Source organism: Apodemus sylvaticus, chromosome X, assembly GCF_947179515.1.
Source record: "Apodemus sylvaticus chromosome X, mApoSyl1.1, whole genome shotgun sequence".
NCBI classification, from domain to species: domain Eukaryota; kingdom Metazoa; phylum Chordata; class Mammalia; order Rodentia; family Muridae; genus Apodemus; species Apodemus sylvaticus.
Genome location: NC_067495.1, coordinates 33738907 through 33751665, shown reverse-complemented (window position 1 = coordinate 33751665; position 12759 = coordinate 33738907). Strand labels below are relative to the sequence as shown.

General features: G+C 35.2%; 1 protein-coding gene across 1 annotated transcript in view; it reads right to left on the bottom strand.

The window, feature by feature from the left end:
• The window catches only part of LOC127674412 (connector enhancer of kinase suppressor of ras 2-like), a 150114-nt gene that overhangs the window by 98292 nt on the left and 39063 nt on the right, over positions 1–12759 (bottom strand). Inside the window, exon 2 of the mRNA XM_052170207.1 lies at positions 1479–1527. Within this exon, the coding sequence (XP_052026167.1) occupies positions 1479–1527 (49 nt within the window). The remainder of the gene's footprint in view (positions 1–1478; positions 1528–12759) is intronic.

The following is a 12759-nucleotide window of genomic DNA, read 5'->3' as shown; positions in this document are numbered from 1 at the left end:
GTTTTCTAGTTATGTGTGTTTTCATGATGGAGAAATAAGACAGCACTGAATGAGCTGAAGACTCTCTAGAGCAGGACGTGGATACCTGGAAAAAATGGGGCTGTTTGGTTTTCTTTTGTTAAGATGTTGATGCTTGAAAATATTTATATGTCAAAACGATCCATTTATCTCTAGTGAAATAGAGGGAATAAAAAAGAGAAAGAGGAAATAAGGAGACAGTAGGTGAAATGCAGGTACAATATGAGGGTAAGAAAATGAGAGACTCCCACCTAGCTACTTTTAAGATTACCTTATCAATGTATATAAAAGGACATTGGAAATTTTCAAAGGAAAAAGGAAATCATGTACACTGGTACTATTCATTACAAATGTATGCTAAGTGCCTTATGATTCTATGCTAACTGTGTTATGGTGTCACAAAGAAAAACAGGATTTTTATTTTGAAAATGAAAATGTTCATGTCATCAACAGAGGGAAGATGAGGAAACTATGAGTCACACATAGTCCTGAATGCTAGTGATAGAAAGGTAAATACAAAAGACCTTAGGAAATGTATTTATTTAAAGGCTGAGATGGGTTTGTAAAATTATTATAATATGATGTATTAAGAAAATTAGTGAAGGAAGCAGAAATATAAATAGGTAGGATGTTCTGGGAAAAGAACATAAGATCAAAGATATAATGCACCAGACACCTGACAGATAGCTACAGAAAACTGCATTATAATGAGAATAAAAAACTGGAATACCCAAAACATAATCCACACATCAAATGAGGTACAAGAAGAAAGGAGGAGTGGCCCCTGGTTCTGGAAAGACTCAGTGAAGCAGTATTCGGCAAAACCAGAACGGGGAAGTGGGAAGGGGTGGGTGGGAGGACAGGGGAAGAGAAGGGGGCTTACGGGACTTTCGGGGAGTGGGGGGCTAGAAAAGGGGAAATCATTTGAAATGTAAATAAATTATATCGAATAAAAAAAATAAAAAAAATAGTTCAAAGAGAACAACAAAGTAGTTAGGAAAAACAAGTAGTAAATGAAACACAGAATCCCATTCATATAAGGAATGAAACTATTCTGTATTTGACTATTAAATCATCAGTGATTTTAGACAAAAGTATATTAAAACAATAAATACAGAAGCCAAACAGTGAGGGGGGATGAGGAGTAACTTAGATATTTAAAGGCAAAGAGACTGTTCCTCTAGGAGATGATATGATATTGGTGAGAATGGAGATTATATGGGGAGGTATCAAATAAGGTCAGGGGACTTGCTATATCAGTTTTAAAACTTGAGAAGTTAAACAGAGCAAGGAGAGGGGAGAATGGGGGCTGGACTGAGTGAGGGCAGGACTTGGGGATGGGGCAATGATGGGGATGTTAAGTGGATAAATAAATTAATGGGAAAAAAGCAAGATTAAGTAACTCCCCAAGTATGCACAGTAAGTAACTGACTAGAAAAATCAGGGTGAAAATCTGATACCAGCGGATTTAAGGTTGGCTCTGTTCTGACTACATTGGACTATATCAGACTATAGAAGATAAAAACAAAAACAACCAATACAATACATGCTGACTTGGCAAATGCTTTATTTCAGTCAATGCCATCATTCAGTTACTCTTCTGCATAAATACAGTTGCTCTCAAACAAGTAACATATAATTCATTTTCACATGGACTCTCAAGAAAACCAAATATAATAGAAAAAGAGGACAACTTTTGTCTAGGTCTGTACCCAATTACTCTGTCCTATTTTATTTTAGACAAAGACTATTCTTTCAATAGCTTTCTTTTATTTCCATAGAACTAATGCTGAGGGATGAATTTTATATGTATTTGTTTGTGTGTTCAGTGTGTACCAAGCAGTAATTTAAGAACTTTACAAATATTTTCTCATTTATTCTTTAAAACAAACTTATTGTGTATCACTCTCTTGATTTTGTAGCAAGAAATTAGAAAATCTGGGGCATGCCTAGGATTCTACATCTTATAAAGGATAAGGTAGCGAGCACCCTAAGGCAAGTTCATTTTCCCTGCCTTTAAATACTACACTGAATTGAGAATGGAGAAAAAGTGAAAAAGATTGCCTTCAATCCTCCAGAGCATCCATTTTGATTATACCAGTCATTAATGTCTAAAACATTTCCATTTACAATGCTAAAGACCTTATATTTCTATCAAAAGGTTTAATTGTATCATTTACATAAGCAAAATTCACTAGAACCATGAAAGTTGAAAGTAAATAACAAAAAATATGGTTACCCATATAATGGGAGCTAAAGTAACAGTGATACAAACTAGCATATACCAATAAAGGATTCAGATTTATTAAAGTATGCAAAGCACTGTAACATAGAATGTAATTTGTCTAGGAACTAATCTGAAGGAGATATGATTAGATATAATTTTAAAACATTGAATAGTTAAAAGAAAGTAAATCTCTCATATAAGACTATCTGTTAACTCAACAAAAGGATTGGCTATTTTACTTATTTACATATCAAATGTTAGCCCCTTTCCAAGTTTCCCCTCTGCAAACCCCTATCCCATCCCTCTGCTTCTATGAGGGTGCTCCCCCGTTTACCTACTCTGGCTTCTCCACCCTGGCATTCCCCTACACTGGGGCATCAAGGCTTCACAGGACCAAGGGCCTCTCCTCCCATTGATATCCAACAAGACCATCCTCTGCTAAGATATGCAGCTGGAGCCATGGGTCCCTCCATGTGTATGTATTCTTTGGTTGGTGGTTTAGTCCCTGGAGGCTCTGGGGGTACTGACTGGTACATATTATTGTTCCTCCTATGGGTCTGCAAAACTCTTCAGCTGCTTGGGTCCTTTCTCTAACTGCTCCACTGGGGACCTTGCTCAGTCCAATGATTGGCTGTGAGTACCCACCTCTGTATTTCTTAGGCACTGACAGAGCCTCTCAGGAGACAGCTATATCAGGCTCCTGTCAGCAAGCACTTGTCAGCATCCACAATAGTGTCTGGGTTTGGTAAATGTATATGGGATTGATCCCTACATGGGACAGTCTCTAGACTTTCCTTCAATCTCTACTCCACTCACAATATATTTTTCAAAAGAAATATATATTGTGCTCTCCATATAGTCATAATGAGTTGTCATGTAGAAAAATGTATGTTTATATTTATCTCCTTTAATGTCACTACAATACATAAAACCATCTGATTTCATATAACAGTAGAACTTATAATTCCAAGGATAAGATAAATGGTAAGAGGTGGATTCTATTTGAATCAAACTGTGAAACACTACATGTTCACTTAAGATAATGAAAATTTCAATAAAATAATTATAAAAATTCTTATTACCATGCCTACTTCAAAAGGAAAACATACAATTTTTATACTGTGGCATATAAATCAGAGGTGACAAAAGAAAAAAAAACCACATAATTTTTACTCCATCAAAATTAGAGACTTTTATGTAGCAAAGGACACTATTAATTCAGAAAAAAGAGAACCCACACAAGGAAAAACCTTTGTAAATCATACTTCTACGAAGGTATTAATTTCAGAATATATAAATAATACTAAACTCAATGACAAAAAATGATTAAAATGGACAGATAACTCAGGTATTTCTCCAAAGGATATTTACAGATAGCCAGTAACATGTGAAAATAATGTACATCAGAAAAATGAAAATTAAACCACAGTAGCACATTATCCTACACTTCTTAGTCTGACTATTATCAAAGCAAATGAATACAAAATTGCTCTGTAGAGTACTAAAACCCTCATAGGCTGGTACAGCCACTGTAAAAAATGGTTTTTCCAATAAAAGAGAGGTGTAAAAAGATCTAGCAATTCAATTCTGGATATATAGTCAAAACACTGAGACAGACACCTGAAAAGATAATTGCATGCCCATGTTCTGTGGCAGGATTACTTACAGAGGACAAAAGGAGCATGCAAACCAAGTATACACATGTATATAAATAGGTAAAGAAAATATGGAATGCTAACAAAAATTTTCAATTTAAACACTAAAAGGTAAGGTTATGCATGGTACAATATGGATGAGAGTGCAGAGAATAACATTATACTAAGTCCATTAAATAAGATATTCATAGAGGACAAATACTTATACATATTTGGGGTGTTTAGAACAGTAAGGCTCATAGAAACAAAATGCAGTGGTCATAGTCATGAGCTGAGAAGACAAAAGAAGAGGGAATTGTATAATGGGTACAAAATTCTAATTCTGCAAATGAAAATAATTTTGAGAATGGATAATGATGATGCTCAGACAAAATCTTGAATGTACACACTTAAGAATGTTTATGACAGTATATTTCAGCCTGGGGATATAGCTCAGTAGTAAAACACTTGCCTTGCATGGATTCTCAGAACTGCTTTACTTGATGTCGTATTTACATTTTGAAATATTTTAAAATTAAAAAGTTTATTTTATATATATACACTATGATAAAAAGCACAAATGAGCCAACACATTAAGTTTATAAAGCCTAACTTTGCTACTTTTCATTGTTAATAACATTTTGGGCAGTCAAGAGTGGTAGGGAAGCTATGGATGTAAGCTTAGTTTTATTTCCTGTTGCTGTAATGCAATACACTGACAAAAGTAACTAGGATGAGAAGGAACTCATTTGAGCCACATTTCCAGGTTTAGCCCCATCACTGTGGGAAAGACACAAAAGGAGGGAGCTCTAGAGAGCTGGTCACATTGGCCCAATAGTCAAGAAGTGAGAGCTCTGAGTACACATATGCTAGTGCCCAGCTTGCCCTCTGCATTTTGTCTCTCAAGGAATGGTCAAGCCCACAGTTAAGATCAGTCTTTCTACACCTATTAACCTATTAAGGCAATTTCTCACAAACATTCTCAGAGGCAAACTTTAATAAAGACAATCCAACACAGGCGTATTTGGAGGCCTATCTCCAATGTAATAAGTTAATAATATACTAAGTGAAAGATCTTATTTTATGTCTCATCATAAATATTATACTTATATGTGTTATATTTGGATATTAAATTTAATCCCTAAAAGATTGAGGTATTGAAAGTGTGGTCTCCAACTGCTGGCACTCTTTTGGGAGAGTCTTTGGAATTCTACTTTGCAAAGATTCAAAGGTAGGGCTTAGCTGGACAAAACAGGTCACTGGTAGTATGCATTTTCAGTGGCTTGTTCTCATATCAGCCATTTCTCTGGCCTTCTTTCTACCTCTTTTTCATTATAAGAAAGTCTCTGTCACAAGTTCCTGGTGATATCATGTTCTACATTAACATGACCTAGAATCAGCCAGACACTATAAATTGAAAGTTCTTTAAAATTTCTCTTTTTAAATTTTATGTGCAAAGGTGTTTTGTCTTCATGTATGTCTGTGTAGCACACACATGCCTGTTGCCCATAGAGGTCAGAAGAGGTGATTATAACCTTGGAAGTGGAATTATAGACAGTCTTGAGACAACATGTGTGTGCAGGTAATAGGACAGGAGTCCTCTTCAAAAAGAGCAAGTTGTCTTAGCCACTGAACCATCTCCTCATTCCCAGACAGAAAAACTGTAAGCTAAAATTATTTTTTTCTCACTTTAAGTTATTATGGTCATAAATTTGATTATATCGATGATAAAATGAATATAATGTCTTCAATAAAAATACATTTTTACTAAATACAAAGAAACTATCAATGGCAATAGTATTCAAATTTCAGAACATTTTATATATGTCAATATGATGTATCCTGTATCTTCATGTTTCAAAAAACAACCTGACTTATCTTGATATCGTCTTAGTATAAGTATGTTATTTAATATCTAAGCAATATTGAGTATAAAGATATTCTAAGATTTATAAAGTATACAAAATGCTATTCAGATGAATCTCAAATAAACAGTATCATAAAATATTAATCAGGAATCTCAGATTGCTAAGAAAGAGTGAGCTCTCCAGGGAGGACCAGTTCCAGAAAAACAATGAAATCTTACCTTATCTCCATACGATATTTCCCCAATGTGCTCAGATTTTTCAGATTTAAACCACTTTTCTAAATTACTTCCTGTATCTTACATTTTTACCACATTATCTACTTCTATATGAGTCTATATAATTGAATTGTTTGCCTTTCTCCCATATCAGGATACCTATCTTATCACTTTTCCAAGTCCTGATACCAACTTTCAATTATTCATTCAACAACCAATTATTAACTGCCTATTTGTTAACCAGTAATTGTTCTAGGCAGTATGATTAAGAAGGTAAACAGAATCAGACATGGTCCCTTTCTTCCTAGAGCTAATATTTGATTGAGAGAAAAGCACATGAATCATGGAATCATACAAACAACACTAACAAATCCCCCAAAGATGATAGGTAAGAAAGGGAGTAACTTTGCTTGAAGAGTAGAGAAATGAATGAAAAATACGAGAAAATGAAAGAATGACTAAAGATTTTATGCAGACCCATGCTCTGAAAAACTCTCTTTGGCTTCAATATATAGAATAGTGATTGGTAGTCACTATTGGTAGACGATAATCTGATAAGAACTAATCTTCCAGCTTCGGCCCATATCTGGGTCAACTATTTCAGCCATATTTACTGTAATATACATATTTTCAAAACATGTCTAAGACATTTAATTTAACAGTACTAATAATCCTTTTACTATATACCCAGTAGGGTAAGTGAATGAAAAGTCCAATAAATAGAATATATTACTCAGAATTAAACCCATGTTCCCCTCAATAAGAGATCACAATCAACAGATAATGTGGTGAATGGTATTAATTTCATTTGAAATTCTACATCTAGAAGTATGTTGATATAGAGGTAAATTTTATCTTTAGGTTATAACTAATCATTTTAACTCAGGCTCATTAATTCTGAGTGAAACAGATAATCTTAGCATAAAGTAACTGCAGAAACAAATAGTGTCATCCATTATTAAAATTAATCTCAGTATATCTCCCATGATCTTTCTTCAACATGAAACCTATCTTATTCATAATTTCAGAGTTTGAAGCCATATTCTCTGCTACACAAACTTTTCCTATGACAAATGAAAACCAATATTATTACTATTCAATATTCTCATGGAGCAAACAACAAAAAGAAGAGAACCTGTGGTGTCACAATTTTTATGCTTGTGAAGCAAGTCCTAAAATATAATGCCCAATTTTAACTTTTAGTTAACATATATTTTGTTGCTAATCACTAAATAATCATTTGTTATTCTGAACATTAAAACTGAAATGGAGCTATAAATACTCATTTTATAACATGTAAGAATTTATAATTAGAAAAAGCCTATATTAATCCTTTGACAATTCCTGGTAGAATGTTTAAAATATAAGTAGTAGCATTCAATTTTATATTTGTTTTACCTTATGTGTTAGAATCAATATGTAACATCAAATAATTAAATTAGCAGTCAGACGTTTTAGCCTATTATACAAATAAGATATTTTGAAAGCCTAACTTTATCTAAAGTTTCTGAAATACCTTTAAAATAATTCAGATTATGTCTTGGGTATTCCAAGTTTCTAGGCTAATATCCACTTATCAGTGAGTACATACCATGACTGATCTTTTGAGACTGGGTTACCTCACTTAGGATGATGTTCTCCAGCTCCATCCATTTGTCTAAGAATTTCATGAATTCATTGTTTCTAATGGCTGAATAGTACTCCATTGTGTAAATATACCACATTTTTTGTATCCATTCCTCCGCTGAAGGACACCTGGGTTCTTTTCAGCTTCTGGCTACTAAAAATAGGGCTGCTATGAACATAGTGGAGCATATATCCTTATTACATGCTGAAGAATCCTCTGGGTATATGCGCAGGAGTGGTATAACAGGGTCCTCAGGAGGTGTCATGCCCAGTTTTCTAAGGAACCGCCAAACTGATTTCCAGAGTGGTTGTACCATCTTGCAATCCCACCAGCAGTAGAGGAGTGTTCCTCTTTCTCCAAATCCTCGCCAACATCTGCTGTCTCCTGAGTTTTTAACCTCAGCCATTCTGACTGGTGTGAGGTGAAATCTCAGGGTTGTTTTGATTTGCATTTCCCTAATGACTAATGATGTTGAGCACTTCTTAAAGTGCTTCTAAGCCATCCAAAGTTCTTCATGTGAAAATTCTTTGTTTAGCTCTGTACCCCACTTTTTAATAGGGTTATTTGGCTCTCTGGGGTCTACCTTCTTGATTTCTTGGTATATATTAAATATTAGCCTTCTGTCGGATTTAGGGTTGGTGAAGACATAATCCATATATTAAATAATGTCCAAGAGGAAAGGAGGAGTGGCCCCTGGTTTTGGAAAGACTCAGTGCAGCAGTATAGGGGATTACCAGAACAGGGAAGTGGGAAGGGGTGGATGGGGGAATAAGGGGAGGGAAGAGGGCTTATGGGACTTTCAGGGAGTGGGGAGCCAGAAAAGGGGAAATCATCTGAAATGTAAATAAAAAATATATCGAATAAATAAAAAAATAAAATAATTCAGATTACTTAAAACAATTATTTTTCATTATTCTCAAATGCCTATAAAACATCTGGGCAGCTGATTAAGCCAGATTCTTGTTTATTTTGTCTAGGATGGGGTCTGAGATTTTGCATTTATATCACTTAGAAATAACAATGAATATAAAAGATCACTTGTCCAAGGCAAAAATAGATTTTTTGGGGGAGGGAATCACATCATAAAATAGGATAATGATAATCATTAATACAAGTCTTAGACATAATTAGACTTATGTTTCTAAGTCCCTAGAAATTCTCATATTAGCTAAAAACATAAAAACTGGAATACCCAAAACATCAAATGAGGTACAAGAAGAAAGGAGGAGTGGCCCCTTGTTCTGGAAAGACTCAGTGAAGCAGTATTCGGCAAAACCACAACGGGGAAGTGGGAAGGGGTGAGTGGGAGGACGGGGGAGAGAAGGGGGCTTATGGGACTTTTGGGGAGTGGAGGGCTAGAAAAGGGGAAATCATTTGATATGTAAATAAAAATAAATAAATATATAATGACACAAAAGAAACAATAAATATTTACTATAAAATACAGACTATAAAAACAGCTTTCATGTTATAAGCTGGTCAAAACTATGGAGAGAAAAAAGCTACTCCAAACTAATTATGATTATGCTTACTTGTATAAATCCCTAATTGTATATTTTGAGGATATATATTAAAAGCAAACAAACAAAAAAACACTAAAAGCCTGAGGAGAAATTTGTCATCCCAAATGAAGGATGATTTATCTCATCTTTCCCAATACTGGTACCATCATAAGCACTATAGTGGAAGGTGTTCAGAAACAGAAAGTAAGTAAGGCACAAATGATACAAATTCATCTTCCTTTTAATCAATCATCTGTGACAAAGCTCCAAAAATGTGGTTATTTCACTATTTCCTATAATTCCTCTCCTCTCAGTAAAGTTCTCTTTTATCATGTCAGCATTCTATTACAATCAGTGTCCACTGGAGAACCAAATTTGAAAGATGTCATTAGAAATTATTGCTTTCCTCAGAGATCTAGGAACCCTACAGAAGAGGAGAAGGAAAGATAGGAGTCAGAGTGGATGGAGACCAGCAGCAGACCATGACCCACTGAATCAACTAAACTGGACTCCAGCAAATATGAATAATAATTGTCTGATAATAAGAAAGGAAGGAACAGTTTTAAGAAGATACATATAAGAACTAGAAAGATGGCTCAGCAGTTAAGAGCACTAGCTGCTCTTCCAGAGGTCCTGAGTTCAATTGGGTAGGTAGCATACAAAGATCTATAATGAGTTCTGATGCCCTCTCTGGCATACAGGTGAACATGCAGATAGAGTACTCAGACATAAAATAAATAAATAAATAAATAAATAAATAAATAAATAAATAAATTTAAGAAATAGGATACTTATAGTTCATTCTGAGGGGATGGGTCCCCAGTCCATTAGACTCCTTGGTCGTACCAGCTGCTGTGGTTTTTGGGAGTGTCTCTTACCTGTTGCCCTGGGTGCAGCAGATCAGAAACTGTGGTAGAAAGACAGGGCATCAAGTGGAGGGATGGGGTTGCCATCCCATGGTTAAAATCTCTGACCCAGAATTGTTCCTGTCTAAAAGAAGTGCATGGACAAAAATGGCGAAGAGACTGAGGGAAAGGAGGTCCAGTGAGGGGCCTAAATTGGGATCCAGCTCAAGGGGAGGCCCCAAGGCCTGACAGTATTACTGATGCTATGGTGTGCTTACAGATGGGAGCATAGCATGGCTGTCCTCTGAGAGGCCCTACAAGCAGTTGACTGAAAGAGGTGCAGATACTTACACTCAGCCACTGGACTGAAGTTGGGGAGCCCTGTGGTTGAATTACGATTTAAGCTGAGGAAGAGGGCAACCCCATAGGAAGACTGCCAGTCTCAACTAACTTGGACCCCTGAGATCTCTCAAACACTGAGCCACCAAACTGGCAGCATACGTGAGCTAGACAAATATACAGCAAAGGACTGCTACTCTGACCCCAGTGGGAGAAGACACACCTAACAATGCAGATGAAATGGCCTACCTTAGCTAATACTGTGCTGTAGAAACAGCTTAACTTCCTACAGAGAAAACACTGCCTCTCCAGCCACAAGTTAACCTCTGTAAAATGTTTCTTAATAAATTGTAATTGCTTGCTTGGAATTTAAGAATTAACTTTTATAGGACATTTAAAGCTCCTAGTCATACTTTAATAAGATATTCCTATTGTTGGCCCATGAACAGTTAATGGAGTTTAGCACTATTCTTATTAAATTTCTACTAAAAAGCCTACTTTCATAAACAGTAGTTTATAAAAGAAAGATAGATGGGCATCATGCTTTTTTGGGTTTCATAATTTAAAAATGATGATTTAAAATATTACTCTAAATCTACTTATCTACTTAAATATTACAAGACGACAAAAAGTATTTTCGATTGTGTCTATAACACATTAAAAAAATAAATCATCTCTTCTCAAGAAAGAAGACCATGAAAAAGAGAAAGAGAAAGGAATGTGGGGAGGTGAGAGCAAGGGCAAAGATCAGCACATGTAATGATTTTATATTTTATAAAACACTACTCAAGAAATTTCTGAGCTTGGCCCAGCAACAATGTATTCATTCACCCTCCTATGAGATTTTGGACCTTGCTTGAAAGCAGCTGTACAAACAATCTTTTCGTGAGTTTTTATTTCAATCAAATCCCAGATTCTTCCATTGGTGAATTTTAATGAAAAGATCCTGAGGGGTGTAAGATTTGCATACATATAAATATAATGCCATGGCCTTCTACAGGGACCTTTACTCAAAACAGTTGTAAATGGACCCGTGAAAGCAACAAGGAACTTATCAAGAGATATCTTGAGTAGCTACAAGCAAATGCTTAAAAAAATTGACTTACAGATGTTATAAACATAAACAAGTAAAAGCAAAACTTGATATGCACAAAAAACAATCATGGGAAAAGCTATAGAAAATGCTGGCAAATATACTTGTTAATATAAGTTATAGTAATGTTGGCTTTTTAATTTTATATTTGAATATTCTTTACTAAGGATGTTCAGTAGTCATAATAATTTTCATTTTCATTTTTTTTTTGTGGTGCTGGGAATAGAAACTAGCGCTTTATCCATGCTCAATAATGAGCTCTATTCCTGAACTGTCTTTCTATTCCTTATGTCAACTTTAAATGGCAGGCTAATGAACTCAAGGTATTTTTACAGGACTAGAAAACATTTCTAAAGAACTTAAAATGAATCCATTTCATTTCAAGAAAGAAAATAAGAAATATACTAAAGTATGTAACAATGCAAAAAAAACTATAATTACTTTTTATTGTCAGCAGCAACCCTGGAAACATGTTCCCAATGGTTATAGCATCACAGATTAAAAGCCATATAAGAGGAATATGAGTCATTCAATAATAATTGAGGCAATTTTAAGTTCCTGTTAACATTTTCAAGTTGTGAATAATGTACTCTAATCCTGACCTCTCAGTAGTATAAGCTAAAAATGGTAAATCATCTAAGGTGCAACCTTGCTTTTTAATTCAAAATTGAGTCATGTCTTCCTAGAAAATGTGTGTGTGTGTGTGTGTGTGTGTAGATTTCAACACTTATCGTGATGACTTTAAATCTCAAAAGGAAAAAAAAAACAACCAAAACTATTTCTGCTTGAGTTAAAGATGGTTCCAGTATTATTGACAACCTTATGAGAATACTGTAAGAAAGGAAGAGAAGAAAGGAAAAAGAATAAAAGAGGAATGGAACAAAAGTCAGTTTAAGAAAAATTTAGTCTAGAAAACATAATCATTAATTTTGAGAAACTGGTCTTTATCTCAAAAGAAGTATGGCCAGTTTGTATATACGTCTCTATAATGCCATTTTTCTAGCCTTTTTTTTTTAAAATTAAAACCATATTTTTTCTTTAAATAAAAAGCTGAAGGGCCCAAGTGAGGATGCCTCAATCCCACTTAGGAGAGAGAAGAAAGCAATCACGGGAAGGGGGAGGGAAGAAGGTACCTGGGTAAAAGGCAGGGGAAGAGGGAACCATGATCTTGGTATTGGGGGGAACAGGACTGAAGCTCTGAAGGCCAGCAGAAAGAATTGAAACAGGCAACCTTGGGAAGTAGGAGGTGGAAGGTAGGAGGAGATAGAATGCACCAGAGAACTGGGAGGTGAGAGACTCTCAGGACTCAAAGGGAGGGTCCTTAGATGAAATGACCAACACTAGAAAGACAGGGCATCAAGTGGAGGGATGGGGTTGCCATCATACAGTCA